Source organism: Lepidochelys kempii, chromosome 10 (assembly GCF_965140285.1).
Source record: "Lepidochelys kempii isolate rLepKem1 chromosome 10, rLepKem1.hap1, whole genome shotgun sequence".
NCBI classification, from domain to species: domain Eukaryota; kingdom Metazoa; phylum Chordata; order Testudines; family Cheloniidae; genus Lepidochelys; species Lepidochelys kempii.
In genome coordinates, this window is record NC_136389.1 from 35157133 (window position 1) to 35173722 (window position 16590).

The following is a 16590-nucleotide window of genomic DNA, read 5'->3' on the forward strand; positions in this document are numbered from 1 at the left end:
TGTGTGAATATGTAAAATGCTGGCAGACTTGCAGCTGTGAAGCTGATCATTCAGTGAAACAAGAACCCCACTAGTTATGTAGTGACTGCTTCCTGGTGGCTGAGTTCTTAATTCTGCTGTGTAAATAGCTTTTTGAATAGCTTATGATGAAATCTGATGACTCAAACTAGATTATGCAGCACAGTAGCTGTAATAGCTGTGCTTGGTCGTCATTGTTTATAAAGATGGACTTGGACCAAGCAGATATGCTCCCATGCATGAGAACTTAGTGTTGTCTTTAACTCTTTATAAATTAAGAGCACTACAAGTTTTATTATGAAGTGCTGTACAAGTTCTAATCTCCACAGCCGCCTGTGAGGATACTTAATTTCTTGTGCTGTCGCTGCAGTAAAAAGGAATAAAGATCTAACCTATACATCTGGAAGTGTCTAGCTCAGATGCACTTAGGTTTCCCAGGTCAATTGCATGTACCTTGAGGTGGCTATCCTAAATTAAGGAAGTTTGGGATAAGGATAGTAGCCCTGTATGAAGTGTCTATGAACCTAGCTGGGCTCACAGCAGTCTCTTCCTCTTTCTTGGCAGGTATTTTAGAGAGCATCTGGGACAAACATAGTGTTACTTCTGCCACTCCACCACCATCCCCATCTTCAGGAGAAAATGGTATGGATTACTAAAATTTAATACTTAATTTGTATGTATTGGACATAGATTTTGGTTACCCACATAAACCAAAATCGCTAAGGTACCCACAGTACATAGCACAGATCTATCCCTGTCGTAACATTTCCTTCCCAAATAGCGATCCATAGTCAGACAAATGTTTGACTGGAAAGATATGCCTTGTGCTGTGCTCTGAAAGTCAGCAGATTTAGGTGGACAAGGAAGCCTGCAAAAATAGGGGGACCAACCAATCATGACAGGCCAAATTTGACTGGTGTTGCAAGCCTGTGTGCTAGATAGGAATGCCACTCACTCAAATTCAGCCCAGCCGCTCCTTTGCCATACCAATAGGGAAGGGGCTCTACCATTACACCAGCCAACTCCAGTCAGCGCTGTTCCCACCTGTCGCGTCCTTGCCACATTCAGATTCTCAAAAGTGGGGTGTGTGGCGCCGTCTTAAAAAGTATGGGGGCTTGGGGGCAAGGCCCTTTTGCTGGCTTCCCCTGTCTCCTGCACGTATGGGTCCAGTAGAGGAAGCAATCTTTAGGGCTGGGGACTCTCCACTGAAAATGTGCTACTTCCATTCAAGACTGCTTATGTGGCATCTAAGCTGTCAGTGCCTTTCCTGTTGCGGTGGTGCAAAGGAGGAAAGGCTGTTGAAAAATAGCCAGTTCCTAAACTGTGTCTGACATCAGTGTTGGCTTTCATCTATGAATTGCAGCTGTAAGTGCATGGGAAGCCAGGAAAGACTGCAGTCTTAGCTGATTCATAGATTCCAAGGCCAGAAGGGACCACTGTGATCCAGTCTGACCTTTAACTTCTAATATACAGCTGTGGCTTTCAACATATTGGCTATCAATAACATATTCAAAAGATAATTTAAACACATACTCTCTACCCACTGCCCCCTCTGACTACATACACAGCTGCTTGCACAGCACCATTAGGACAAGTAACTGCCTTTAGAGCTTGGCTATGCATCTGCTTTACAGCTGATTCATATACTTGTCTCTCTTCACTAGCTTTGAAAATGGAGTGTGCACATTGCTTAAATGACTAAGATGATGTGCATGTTATAGATAGTTACGCTTTTGCAATTTGGAGGAAAGGGAACTTGTAGATCCAGGAGATTGAACAGGAGTAAATCCCACCCCATTGTTCTGAGGACCATCAGTTTCCTTGCTGTCTCATGTATCAAATGATCCGAGTTCAACTAGGCTTCTTTCTGCAACAACTAAAGAGCCGTAGCCCTTTCTTCCTCCCTTGTTCTGAGAAACAAGAACAAATATTGTGATGCAATTTCCCATCTAGTTGTATAGAGTTTAATTGAAACAGCTGTTAAATTAAAAACCTCTCCGAAGTTGTCTCTACCCTCCACAGAAAAATTTCACAAACTTGTGCTAGTTAAGGACTTTTAAATCTAAAATGTCAAGTCTCATAGAGAAAAGAGGAAATTCTTCTACCAAAACAGTGACTTATTTCTTCACACTAGTGTTGACATGCAGTTACAGTAAAAGCTTCTAGATCACATAATGCATCCTGTGAATTAATACAGTTCTTCCGCTGTAGTAAAACTGAAGATGTGTGTTGGAACAGATTCCACTTTTCTTCTCACTTGCCATTAAGAACAACTACCCTGATGAACTGGTACAGATCACTTCTCTTTGCTCAATCTGCTCTAGTCCGTTTACTTAGGCTGAGTAACTCCAAAGGTTATCAAACCAATTGAAAGAACCAAAACTTACAGTGCAGCAGCTTTGGGGACTGCACATGTTAGGATATTAGTGTATGTATCTGAAACTCCTCTAGAAGAACAGTGGTACCTAGTTGTCAAGGGAAAAATTCTTTAACCTTGTTGCAGGTTAAGTATTTGAAGAATCTGAGTATTAACAAAATAAAACAGTACAAAATAGCGTATTGCAAGAATGAACTGCATTGTTTGGTCTAGATTGGTTCCCTGTGTGTAGCTTGACACTGATATGGGCATGTCTTCCTTACACTGCTGTTCAACTAGTATATTTTTGTAGTGCAGTATTGATTTACCAAGATTGTCTTTGGAAAAACACTTGATTAATGCTAGTTTGGCATTGCTAGTAGCAAATGACTCAAAAGATTGGAGTGATAAATAACGTGGACAGGGCATTCATACAGAGTAGCATGGATTGCTTGGTAAATCAAGCCCAGTGAAAATGTGTTTTAGTACAGCCAAAGCAAGGCCATGCAGATAAGAACAAAGAAGGCAGACCATGCCTATAGAATGGGGGACTGTATCCTGAATAGCCGTGGTTCTGAAAAGACCTCCATGGGAGTCATAGGATTGAGCAATTCACCATGAGCTTCTGTGCAGTACTGTGGCAAGAAAGGGCTAAGGTGATCCTTGGATGTTTAAACAGGGGAGTAGGAAGGTTTTTTTTACCTGTGTGTGTGATGTTGGTGAGACTGATACTGGAATAGTGTGTCCAGTTCTGGTGTCCATATTTTATAAAGAAGGTTGAAAATTAGAGAGGGTGCAGAAAAGAACCAGAAAAATGATTTGATGGCTGGAGAAAATGCCTCAGTGAGAGACGTAAGGAGTCCAATGTTTATCTTATCAATCAAAAGAAGATTGAGAAGTGATGTGATTAGTGTACAAGTACCTCCATTGGGAGAAAATACCAGGTACTAAAGTGTTAGCGCAGAAAGGTGTAACCAGAACCAGTGGCTGGAAGTTAAAGCCAGATAAAGTCAAACTAGACTCAGATTCCCAGGCTAGAAGGGACCATTGTCATTATCTAGTCTGACCTACTGTATAATGCAGGCCAGAGAATGTCCCAGAATAATTCCTACAGCAGACCTTTTAGAAAAACATCTAATCTTGAATTAGAAATACAGCACAAGTTTTAACTCTACAGGGTATTAACCATTAGAACAAACTACCAAGGGGGAGTGGTGGATTCTGTCTCTTGTCTACAAATAAGGCTGGATGCCTTTCTGGAAGATATGCTTTAGTCAGATGCAAGTTATTGGGCTCAATACAGGGACAACTGGGTGAAGTTCTGTGGCCTGTGCTTCATAGGAGGTCAAGATTGGATAATTTACTGGTCCCTTTTGGCCTGAATCTTTGAATCTCTAAAACTATGAGATCAAGTACTTAAGCTTGTCAGGTCACATGTGATTCCAGTTCATATAATAAAGCATCTGTGTTTTACTAATGAGACATACAGAGCCTTTAACTTTGATTTTCTATTAGCATAGATGGCCCTTGGCACTTTCCTCTTTTTTTATAAGTTTGAATGTAATTAACTATATACTTAGGTATGAAACTTTCAAACAGGCACGATAAGGGCTGGGATCCTGTATTTAAGCTCTATAAATATGTAACAGCTGTATTTACAGCCAGAACTCTTTTTTAGAACTTAAGTCTGCAGTGTTTCCATGTTTTTCTAGGAAAAGCAGAGAGAGAGAGTTAAGAGCCCTTAAATCTGTTTAAGTGGCATTTATGTACTGTAGTAGCTTCACATTTTCCATACTTAGGGTGTGTCTACACAGCTGCTGGTAAAGCGCAGCCCGTTAAAGCGCTGTGTAGTCGCAGCTCCAGTGCTGGGGGAGAGCTCTCCCAGCACTGTAATAAAACCACTTCTGCGAGGGGAATAGCTATCAGCGCTGGGAGCGCGGCACCATCTACACTGCCACTTTACACCACTGAAACTTGCATTGCTCAGGGATGTGTTTTTTCACCCCCCTGAGTGAAGAAAGCTTCAGCGTTATAAGTGGCAGTGTGGACAAGGCCTAACACTCAAGCTAGGAAACTTCTGCAACCTTAGGCCCTCTGGTGGGAAATACTGGGGTCTTTGAATCAGCAGCGTGTTGTTGAATGGTTTAAGTTCTCAGCCGGCCTCTCTTAAAGTGTTGCTTTACTTGAAAGTGACTACGTGAAAACGGTACTACTATAGTCAAATCTGGTTCCTGGATATATTCAGCCATATGTAATGAACAAAGTGAATAACTAAAAAAAACTAAAATGAACTGCCTCAGTTCTACTAACCATGCAGAATTTAACATAGCTAGGGGAGAGTGACTTTGAACCTCTTTCTCCTTGTGCATCAACATAATTGTTCCATAGAATCATAACTTGTTTATTAGTTCTCAGTTGTAGCTGACAGATTCCCTTAAAACCTATGAGGTTGCATAGTTGTGACTGAGAGCATAATTTCATGACAGTGGGTCTGCTTATGTCCCAGAGGACCGAATCTGATTTGCGCAATGTCTTGCTGGTGGTGTTGCACAAGAAGGTAAAACCCTAGTTTGATTTAGATTCTTTGGTGCATTTGCGGGAGGGGAGAAGGAGGCAGGGGAGCTGAACCAGGTCACGCTTCATTTGCAATGTTAACGTAGATGTAAATAGTGTGAGGCTGTGAGAATCTGGAAGTTAAGATCTAAAGGACAGAAGCATCCAGTTACTCAGCCCAACAGCATGCGTCATTCACAGTGCTGAGAAGCACTTGTCAGAATAAACTGGAAAATGTGTGTAAGCAAGTGTAAAGGGCAGTTCTGAAGCTAGTGGTGATAGCAGCCACCTTGCTAAAAAATGGTGTCACTTGTGTTAGGGTAGAAGATCGATCACAGGTTGTAAATCCCATCAAAACTTCATTAAGCACTTTAAAAGTAATCTACTGAAATAAGATGGAAACTGGATTGTAGTCTCTCATGCTACCAATGTCTCCGATTACTTCATTTTTAATAAGAGGCTAAAAAAGGTAAAATGTGAATAAAAATTTGCACTGTGATATGTCAAGTGCTTATGAAGTTCTACATATTTTGAGATACTTGTTAAATATGATCTAGTCCACATTAGAAATGAATACCTTGTAAATATTATTTTTTGTAAGTAAGCATTGTATTACAGACAGAATCCACAAACTTTATTTTACATGCATGGAAAACATAACTTTGCCAATGATTTCATTATGCAAGTAAATTTTATAGCTGGCTCCTAAACCCTAAAATAGGTTTATAATGAAAATGCTACCAGAGCCTTAATTAAAGCAGTGCTTGTGTGTGCCACACCAGTAAAGCTGGCAATGTAACATGCTGCAGTACAGAGCTGAATTCTAGCTTTCATTCAGTTATTTTATATACCTCCTCTCAACTGCAGTGCCGCCTGCTGCGGAGTGTCTTAGCCAGACTGAAAGGTTTGGTCAGTCTGAAACTTTAGAACACAAAGGAGGTAGCTGAGGTGAGACGGGATAGCCTGGTATGCTTTGTAGAATCCTATCGCTATTAATGGCATGTTGCATTGAATGCTTGTCTTTAGATATTTAACTTGTTAGATGCATAAAGAGCAGCAGTTAAATGCAAAAAAAAAAATTGCTTTTGATTTATGGTCAGGATTTAACTCTGCACATCCAGTTCCCCTCTGTTTGGTATGCATACTGTATTTAGGAGTGCATATGCTTTATTTCCTAGGTGGTGACCTGTTAAGTAGCCTGTTGCAGAGTCCCAGTGCGGCCAAATTATTGAATCAGCCAATCCCTATTCTTGATACAGAGAGTGAATATATTTGTTCACTAGCATTGGAGTGCCTGGCCCACCTCTTCAGCTGGATCCCTCTGTCTGCCAGCATCACTCCTTCACTCCTCACCACCATATTCCACTTTGCCCGCTTTGGCTGCGACACCCGAGCCAGGAAGATGTCTTCTGTCAATGGCAGCAGCCAGAACTCTGTCTTGGGTCAAGAGCGTGGTAGGCTTGGGATCCTGGCTATGTCTTGCATCAATGAACTTATGTCAAAGAATTGCGTGCCTATGGAGTTTGAGGAGTATTTGCTGCGGATGTTCCAGCAGACATTCTACCTCCTGCAGAAGATTACCAAGGAGAACAATGCCCACACGGTGAAGAGCCGGCTAGAGGAACTGGATGAAAGGTAAAACAAATCAACCAGCTAAGTAGCTGTGGTAGGATCTTTTGCTTACTAAAAGACTGTCTATACTGACTTGCTGTCATGCATGGTGTGTTTTAATCACCTTTTTTACAGAGCTCTGTGCTGCTGAAGGAGAGCAGGAAGGTAGGTGTGTTCAGGTAAGTTGGTGGCAGGAGGGTTGATTTTGCAAAGTGACTGGTAGTGTAGGTTTGTATTCTTTCCTATCCTCTTCCTCCCCACTCCCCGATTCGTTACTGTTTGACTGCAGGTGTGAGGTGGCACAAGAGCTGAACCTGCCCTTCATTCAGTTGTAGCAGAGCAACAGAAGAGGCACAGTGAGGTAAAGGAATTGAAGTATTCCCTTTTCAGTTGATATCTGCCATCTGTCTGTTTTAAAGTCATGTTTAAAAGGAGTGGGCGGCATGCTCCACGTCACTCCATGGCTTTGAAGAGAATGAAACCTGGCCAGTTTCATACCTTATATTGGGACTTGAGAAGCATATCTGTTTTTAAAAAATAAATAAATAAAGCTTTACAGGATTTTGGAAACTTGAGGTTGCTTGGGGTTTTAATACGCTAATTAACCAGTCTTATGAAAGTAGTCCCAAAATTGAAGGTGCCTTCATGCATTTGTTAATTATAACTTATATCCGTGTAAAGGCTGGATAAGCGGAAGCATCTAGGAGGCTTCTAATTCCTTTTTTCACTTCCAGAGGGATATGAAGAAACTTGTTGCCTAATTCAGTTACGAATATTTGACATCTTTCATGAAGAGATACTTCCACTTGTTTTGACAGGAGGGAAAGTCATGTTGTGTGGTTGAACTTTCCATGGTTTGAAATAGTCATTTGTGTGGCATAGCAGACAATTATGGATGTTAGCTTCTGTTACAGCAGTGCTGTAGGTTTTAATTATGGGAGCTGGGCTGTCTCCTGATGCTAATGTTGGCAGGATACCTTTTCTGATGTTGTAATTACGCAAATGTATCCAGATTCACAATTGTAGCCTGTTGCTGTGGATGCATGGTGATAGAAGTAGATGAGCACGGCACTGCACTACCAAACTTCTACTAAACCTTTGATCTTCTTCCCAGACATGACACCCAAGTTTCAATCAAAAGGTTAATGGGTGTGCACAACAGAGGCACTTTGTAACTTCAACACAGGTGTAAGTCTTGGTTTAGCAAAAACAGGTCAATATATAATACAGATGCAGTGCATCTCTTTCTCTCTCTCTCTCTCTCTCTCTCAAATTGCCTTAGATCTTTTCAGCTGGCTTCTTTAGATATATTTTTGTGTATATATATATATATATATATTTTATAAAAATGTATATATTTTTGGAATTTAAATCTAGAGTAACAGTGAATTCTAATTATCCATTTTCTTGACTATCCCATTAGCTTCGACATTACTTGGCTTCCTAAAATCAGGTGTTGGGTAGGGAATTGAAATCTCTAATTACATGTTCATTTGGGCATATGGATAGAGAACAGGTGTTTTCAGGAAAGTTAAGCCAAGTTAGTAATACTGCAGTGGGAAAGAGTTCTTTCCCTAGCAGTGTAACAGACTTCAGTGCACAGGGATTTTTCTCCACAGGATATGGAAGTTCTTCTAGAGCCCCGTTTAATTTTTACATGTTGAACACAAAATGAGTGCTTTTGATGGTGGTCATGTTTAAAGATCTTGAGGTCCATAAGTGAATCTCCCTTTTTGTTAGTGCTTAATATGATTTGAATCAGGGATGTAACCTAGACATTTTGGCTTAACTTTATAGATTTCTCTAGCTTTTTCATGAGTAAAACATTCTCTGGACAGGTTGTCCTACAATCTCTCCCTCCTGTGGATTAAAGATGCTGCAGGCTGTCAAATGGTTTTCCTTTCTTTGTTTTAAGGTTAGCTTGATTTGCAAGACTTGAAGACTTGGAATTGACTCAAGTCAAGTTGTCTTCTCACTTGCCATTTTTAACTTGGCATGCTGCTAAACAAAGCTGACATTGTTGCAAAATAGTGTGAAACTACATAGCAATACCGTATCTTCCACCTTTAAAACCTTGATTTCCTTAAAAGTTCACTCTTATCTGGAACAGGAGTGACATGGGGTGATGGTTGGTTACTAGTTACTTTATTTATCATGGAGTTAGCGCAGTTTTGAGCCTTCTTGAACTTGTAAACCAGTACAGAAAATGTTAACTTTAACCACATTTTGCAATATCCTATTTGTGTGGCATTTAATTTCAAGTTTCCAGTACCTTTAATGAAATCCGAAGTGTAGTAACTAAGTATAAATGATAATTCTAAGCTGACGACTGGCTTAGTGGCTCCTAGAGGCCTACATCCATATAAAACTTTCAGTAGATCTTGGCTTAAAGAAAGCACTGAGCTCAGGATAACTGTTTCCCACTAGGTCGCTTTGGTTTTGAAGTATTTGGCCAATGACCAGTACATGCTTAGTGAGAGTCCCTCTTGCCAAGGAGACTGGTGCCAAATGAACTATAAATATAGTCTTACTACCTCATGCATTCCAGCAATTGTGTGGGTGCACAGTTTCATAGTGACCGGTCAGGGAATAATGCAACTTGCTGTTCCTGTTCAGTAATGACTCTCTAGTTTGGAGCTAGCTTTGTTCAACTAAAAGGAACAATTTTTTCTCACAGTGAGGTATGCCAAACAGATACAGTGTTTCCCATCAGCGCAGCTGTAATAAGGGGCTGTCGTTCCTGAATGTCTTAAAATTTTGCCACTAAAATTATTTTGGTGTCTTCAGCTGTGTGATGTTTCTTTTTTTAAAAATTTCTTGAAATACTTTTTGATATTTAAGAACTCTAAACTGTCACATGGGTGGGAGAGATCAACTTTTAAGCAGTGCAGTTATGTAACTACCTCAATGGGATTCTTGGTATTAGAATGTTCCACAAAGCATCCTGTGCAGTGATGGCATACAGATAGTTGTTTTCTTGCAGTCAATACGTAATTAAAATGATATCCTAAACTCTGGTAAAGCTCCATATTGCACAGTGCATGTTCACTCCACAGTAACAGCCCACACTGCAGTGGCCTTTATAATTGTTTTTTTAGCAATGCTTTCTTGAAGCCTTAACTACTTACACTGCCATGGGAGTGTGTCTAAATTTTGGTGGTAGGTTCCATTGTGGGCCCTTCACTTCATATACTGTAGCATCAGAAAGACACAGTGTTAATTGTGGAACTGACTAATCCTAGATCTGGGGAAAAAACTGACAAGGAGTGTTTAAATCTTCCTAAAAGAGATGCTCTAGTTCAATCACAAGCTCTTGGACTGGATGCAGGAATTACTAGGTTATATTCGCCCAGTCCCTGGTGTACTTTCTATTTATCTCTGTGACATGGGTGTTGCGTTGGTGTGTTTTTAATACCAGAAAATCAATTCCCAATGTCTGCGTGTATCCCATTCAACAGTATCTCCTGAGTGTTACATTCTGTTGACTAATCCCATCCATATCCATTCAGCTACGATGGGTCTTGCTGCTAGATATATGTAGCACTAAGGGGATTGCTTATCTGAAGGCCTTATTTAATTCATATTGTTTTATCTGAACACTAAAGTTGCTTTTGACTAGACTGTCTTTTCTGCTGTGTTTCAGGTGTTAATGGAATGAAGGGTTGCCCATCCTGTAGGTAATTGTTGCAGGGCTTTATATTTTAATTGTACTACTGGCTATTAAATGTAGTTGGTTTTTTTTAATGAAAAGGTTTTGAGTGAATTTTTCACTATTTCAATGAAATTATTTTCCCCCCATGGCTTCCTTCATGTTTCATCAGTTGTTTTCTCTCCTTTTTCCTTTAGCTACATTGAGAAGTTTACAGATTTTCTGCGTCTCTTTGTGAGCGTCCACCTAAGGAGGATCGAATCATACTCTCAGTTCCCAGTGGTTGAATTTTTGGCTCTCTTGTTCAAATACACCTTTCATCAGGTACAGCACTGACACTGCTTTTATCTTATTCCATCCTTCTTTGTATGTCCTAACCATGCAGGATACGAGTAAAGGATAGCTTATTTCCCAATAGGTCTGATAGCTTAAAGGCAGCCCACTAAAACTTCAGTTTCATGTCTTTTTAGCAATTGAACATGTTATCCTGCAGATTTCTACTGGCTTAACACTTTGGGACTTCTTGGAAGCCTTCATTTACTTTCTAATAGCATAACATGCAGGAAATCTTGCTCCTGGCCCCAAATAGTTGAAAAACGGTCAGATCTAGTTATCTTACAAGAATGACTTGGCTGGCTTTTATCTTTGCTGCTGGTTTAATTGGGTTTGAAGAAACTTTTTTGAAAAGTCTCTGTATAACCCCCATACATCTTTGCTGGGGGCTGGCTTTTTTGTCACTTCTGAAACTGTTGCTTTTACAGCTTCTCTGAGGCTTCATGTGGGATGATTTTTATCTCTTTTTTTTTTTTTCCCCCCGACATACCATGACCTAGAGTGAGCGTCACCTTAAACCTGCTACAAGATTAACTGCTTTCACACCATTCAATTAAAGTTACAACCTTATTTGCACTTATAATTATTCATATGTTTTGACTGGGGCAGGAACTGTGACAGGAAAGATACTTGCATAGTTCAAAGCTACAGGGGGAGTTGGTCAGAAGTGGGACGAGAGCCTGGGAGGTCTTGGCTCCCAGTCCTAAGCTCAGACCTCACTCCCCTTTTTACAATTCAGACAAGCAGGGTTTTTACAAGTGACACGGAAAATTCCTCACTAAAGCAAATCTGCATCACTTAATGGAAGTGTCCTTCTATTCTTGAAAGTACACACTAACTCAAATTCTGGCTACACATGGCCTATATTTTACTGCAGTTCACGATGTTTAACATGGGGTTTTGTGTATTTCAGCCTACCCATGAAGGTTACTTTTCTTGCTTAGACATTTGGACGCTCTTTTTGGACTATCTTACTAGTAAAATTAAAAGTCGTCTAGCAGACAAAGAAGCAGTACTCAACAGGTAAGCAATGCCAGCAGCTGTTAACACAAAAGAGCTTCAGAGATACTGCATAAAAATAGCTTTGTCTGTGTGGAGCTCACGCTTGCCTGCTGTTTTATGCCTGAGTCATCACAGTAAGCGTGAGTCTGTCTTGCATTTCCTAATTATTTTATCTGCAGAGACCATCGTAACAAAATGTAGTTGGGGGTGAGAGGTTTTACATGTTTGTGCAGTTCAAGACCTGACACTAAAGTAAAGAGGCAAGAACTGATACTTTGGAGAATAAAACTGTACCCTAGCCTGGCAACATTGCATTATAGAATACTGGGTTGTCTGAATTGTATGTGTTGATACGTGGATGACATCTTGCTGTGTTGGTTAGGTATCTAACAATGACATGTTAGACATAATTCCTGACTTTTGTTGGGACTTTAATATTCATCAGTTTGACTACTAAGAATGCAATATGAATTCTGAAGTTTAGAAATATTGCACACCGGTATCATTTTGCAGTATCGCACTTGAGGAGAAACATTAATTTTTGCACAAAAATAATAAAGCTGTTTAATCAAGCTGCATTTTGTATATAAACTGTATTTTTGCTTTATATAATATGACTATAGGGAAGAAAGATGGTCCGCTGGTTAGGGTACTGACTAGGACTTGGAGAGCTTTGGGGCCAAGTCCCTGATGTACCACAGACTCCCTATGTGACCCTGAGCAAGTCACTTTGTCCCTCTGTGCCTTAGTTTCCGCATCAGTAAAATGGGGATAATAGCACTTCCTGCCTCATGGGGTGTTGAGGGTAAATATTCTGAAGATTGAGGTGTTTGGATATTACGGCAGTGAAGACAATTAAAAGATAGATTAAAAACAACTCACACTGGATGCAGCACATGACTGAACATAAGAACGGCCATACTGGGTCAGACCAATGGTCCGTCTAGCCCAGTATCCTGTCTTCCGATAGTGGCTAATGCTGGGTGCTTCAGAGGGAAGGAACAGAACAGGTGATCGTCAAGTGATCCATCCCTTGTCGCCCATTCCCAGCTTCTGGCAAACAAAGGCTTCAGCGCATGGTTTTGCATCCTTGCTGATCTTGTGTTATGAGAAGGAGTAAATAATGCTTCCTTATTTAATTTCTCCACACCAGTCATGATTTTATAGACCGCTATCATATTTCCCCCATCATTTGTCTCTCTTGCAAGATGAAAAGTCCCAGTTTTATTAATCTCTCATCATAGGAAAGCTGTTCCATACCCCTAATCATTTTTGTTGCCCTTTTCTGTACCTTTTCCGACTCCAATATACCTTTTTTTGAGACGGGGTAACCAGATCTGCACACCGTATTCAAGATGTGGGCGTGCCATGGATTTATATAGAGGCAATGTGATATTTTCGGTCTATTACCTATCTCTTTCCTAATGATTCCCAACATTCTGTTCACTTCTTTGACGGCTGCTGCACATGGAGTGGATGTTTTCAGAAAATTATCCACAATGACTCCAAGATCTTTCATGAGTGGTCACAGCTAATTTAGACCCAGTGTATAGTTGGGATTATGTTTTCCAGTGTGCATTACTTTGCATTTATCAACATTGAATTTCATCTGCCGTTTTGTTGCCCAGTCACTTACAGCTTTAAGTGCCATGCTCTTCAAAGGTGATCCTAACTCAAAGCCTTTATGTGGTCAAAATGTTCAGGCAATGGAACTTCGAACATCTGACCCTGTGGGGCACTGTTTCTCAGTTGTATTTTCATTCAAGGGAAAGTTGGGTGGAAGTACAGAAAACACTGAATTTCCATTGTCTAAAATGCTTTGTGGTGAGAATGTTACCACCACTGTATTTTGTTGCTGCTGAAGTATGAGGCAGTGAACATCATTCACTATCAAACAGTTGACAGATGTTTGGTGTCCAAATTATTTCTTTTAGTGGGATTCTTGACTTAATATATTTAAGTGAGCCTATAATAAAGTGGCTATTAAAAACATGATTTTGAAGACTGTTTTTAGATCAGGCTAAAATAAGGTTAAAAATACATGGTATGTTTGTTGAATGACTTAATATACATATGCATAACCGTAGAAACCAGAAAAAAACAAAATTTTGTTGATGACGATCTGTGATTATAACATTTTCTGACAAAAAGTCAAAAAGAAGCTCAGTCATATGCCTAGCTGTAACCCATATACTAGACCAAGAATATAGCTAAAGAATGTTACCATTAATGAATCAGCAAGTTTTATGGTTTATGGATTTTAAAAACAAAGTTACCTGGTGAATGTTTCTCTATTAAGAGAAATGCCTTAATAGCACCATGGGTGTAAGGGAATTGAACCTATAACACAATGCATCAGGTAAGATAAAGTTAGCAGTTTGTTGTCTTTGTCTGCTTATGCTTAAAGCGGAGAGTTCAGCCCCTGTTTCATAGATCCCTTTGCTCTCGCTATCTTGGCAGCTCTGAGCAAATATCTCCGCTCGTGTCTTAAAACTGCTTAGCATGGGGACGAGGGAGACCTGTATTCAAAGTAGGCAGATTTAAAACTCTCCACTACATGTTATGGTCTGTGCTAACTACAAGAAGAACCTTCCTTTCTTCAAGTGATTGTTCATGTCCATTCCAATTAGGTGTGCGCGCGCCGCGTGCATGGATGTTGGAAACTTTGTTCCTTAGCAGCTCCCTTCGGGATGGCAGGGGAGCCCCCTAGAGTGGCGCCCTCATGGCAGTGTATATATTACCCTGCCAGCCCGACCCCCCTTCAGTTCCTTCTTACTGTCTGTGGCGGTGCTGGAATGTTTCTCTCTCTCACTTGCGGGTTATCCCTTAGCTTTTCGTAGATAGTTATCAGTTAGCTAGAAATCCATTGTTTCAGGTGTCTGGAAGCTAGTTCCAGCACCAACCTTGGGCTGCAGGGCATGCCGCAAGCCCAGGGTTTCAAAGCTTGCGCCACATGCCGCAAGTCTATGCCCAACAGCGACCCCCACAACTCCTGTCTCCGGTGTCTCGGAGAGTCTCATCAGGCAGAGCACTGCAAGATCTGCAAGGCCTTTAAGCCGCACACCAAGAAAGGAGGAGACTTTCGCCTTAAGCAGTTGCTCATGGAGTCCGTGTTACAACCACCAGCCTCTGACGCACTGGCTTCCTCGGTACGAGGTGCCCCGGTGTCCGTGTGTGAACTGGCACCGCAAATCATCGGCACCGAGACGGGATGACCAACTTCAGCATTGATCCACTTCTCTGGCACTGACTAAGCGGCACAAGCAAGGGGAAAGAGGGCGCTCTCCCCATAGAGCTACTAAGCCTCTCAAAGATACTCCCGGCATGCAAAGACACATTGCGGACCCGAGCCAAGAACTGGCACCGTCGACTCTGGTGCCACAAGCCCCATTGAGTCTGGTACCCTGTGGATTCCGTGCCGACATCGGGCTGGAGGAGATCCTCGAACACCCCTCCCCACCTGACACTTTTGAGGTAGCAAAAGACCTCACTGAGTTGTCGGCGCCAAGCCCCCTCCCATGCAGGGAGAAGCCTTCGGCACCACCTAGAAGCGTGCCGTCCAGAGGGAAGTTGGCAGTGGTGCGCCACTTGAGGTTACCTTCTCGGCGCTGCTCATGGCACTGCTCCCGGTTGAGTTTGGTGTCCTATTATTCCCTGGCACCTACAACCAAGCATAAGGTTACGGCATTGGAGCGAACCAGCCAGTGGCGACTGCACGCCGGTCCCCGACACCATTGGTCACCCTGCACCGGAGTACAGCACCGATGGCACAGAGTGTGAGACACCGATCCCGAGATTCCCGGTACCGTTTGCGGTCCCGGTCAGCCAGGCACTGCTCCCCGGCACCCTGCGACCACTCAACATTCAGCACTGCCATGGTCCTCTCAGTCAGCATCCTCTGGATCCGAGGCCAATTCCGTTCTCTCTAGCTATAGTAGACATAGAGCAATAGCTAGCAGAGAATCCCAACCAGCCTGGCAGCCACAATGGCCCCCTCCAGGTCAGTGGCCCTTCTGGACCCCATGGGCCTACCACCAGCAACAGTGCATCTCCTCCAGAGCCTCTAGGTCTGGACAATCTGTGACGCCATTCCAGGTCACCACACAGGCACCAATCAAGGACAAGGGAGGCCACTTTCTCTGGGCCACCCCTGGACCCACAAGAGCAGCCAGTGCCCCCAGGCCCAATACCCGAGGCAGCGCCAAGCTCTGCAACACCTGGAGAGGTGTCAGCCCTCCAGGGCCCTGAAGTGACCCAGGTCTATGGGGACATGCAGAAAGGTCTAGATGAGGACAACCAACAGCACCTCACGTCAGTCTCAGGACCGTCACCAGTAGACCACAGGGTTCACCAAGAGCTGCTCAGCAACATCGCCCTCAATATGGGCATTCAGGCGGAAGAAACAGTCGAGCAGGAGGATCCAGTGGTGGACATCCTGGCTCCCGATGGTCCCTCCAGTGTCGCGCTCCCTCTCATAAAGACTGTACAGTCGAATTGCCACACTGTATGGCAGACCCTGGCCTTCATCACGCTGACAGCCAGGGGGGGTAGAAAGAAAATACTTTGCCCCTTCCAAGGGCTACAAGTTCCTGTTCTGCCATCCGACTCCCTGTTCCCGAGTCATTTCAGCAGTCAACGAAAGGGAACGACATGGCCAACAAGCCTCTGCCTCAAAGGCCAAGGAAGCTAAGCGTTTGGACCTCTTTGGTAGAAAGGTCTGCTCCTCCGGGGGCCTCTAGCTACGTATAGCCAACCAGCAGGTTATCCTTAATAGACACAACTTCAACTCTTGGAGGGCAAAAAGAAAAGGAGTACTAGGGGCACCTTAGAGACTAACCAATTTATTTGAGCATAAGCTTTCGTGAGCTACAGCTCACTTCATCGGATGAGCTCACGAAAGCTTATGCTCAAATAAATTGGTTAGTCTCTAAGGTGCCACTTGTACTCCTTTTCTTTTTGCGAATACAGACTAATATGGCTGCTACTCTGAAACCTGTCTTGGAGGGCAGTGTCCAAGTTTAAGGATCGCCTGCCCCAGGACTCTCACTCTGAGTTTGCAACTTTAATG

The 16590-nt window shown here is 42.4% G+C and overlaps 1 protein-coding gene across 5 annotated transcripts in view; it reads left to right on the plus strand.

Moving 5' to 3' along the window:
• XPO6 (exportin 6) overlaps positions 1-16590 on the plus strand; it is a 113671-nt gene that overhangs the window by 48038 nt on the left and 49043 nt on the right. For all 5 annotated transcript variants that reach the window (XM_073362840.2, XM_073362839.2, XM_073362838.2 and 2 more), the window contains 4 exons: positions 583-660; positions 6106-6562; positions 10385-10511; positions 11434-11543. In XM_073362840.2, the coding sequence (XP_073218941.1) occupies positions 583-660; positions 6106-6562; positions 10385-10511; positions 11434-11543 (772 nt within the window). The remainder of the gene's footprint in view (positions 1-582; positions 661-6105; positions 6563-10384; positions 10512-11433; positions 11544-16590) is intronic.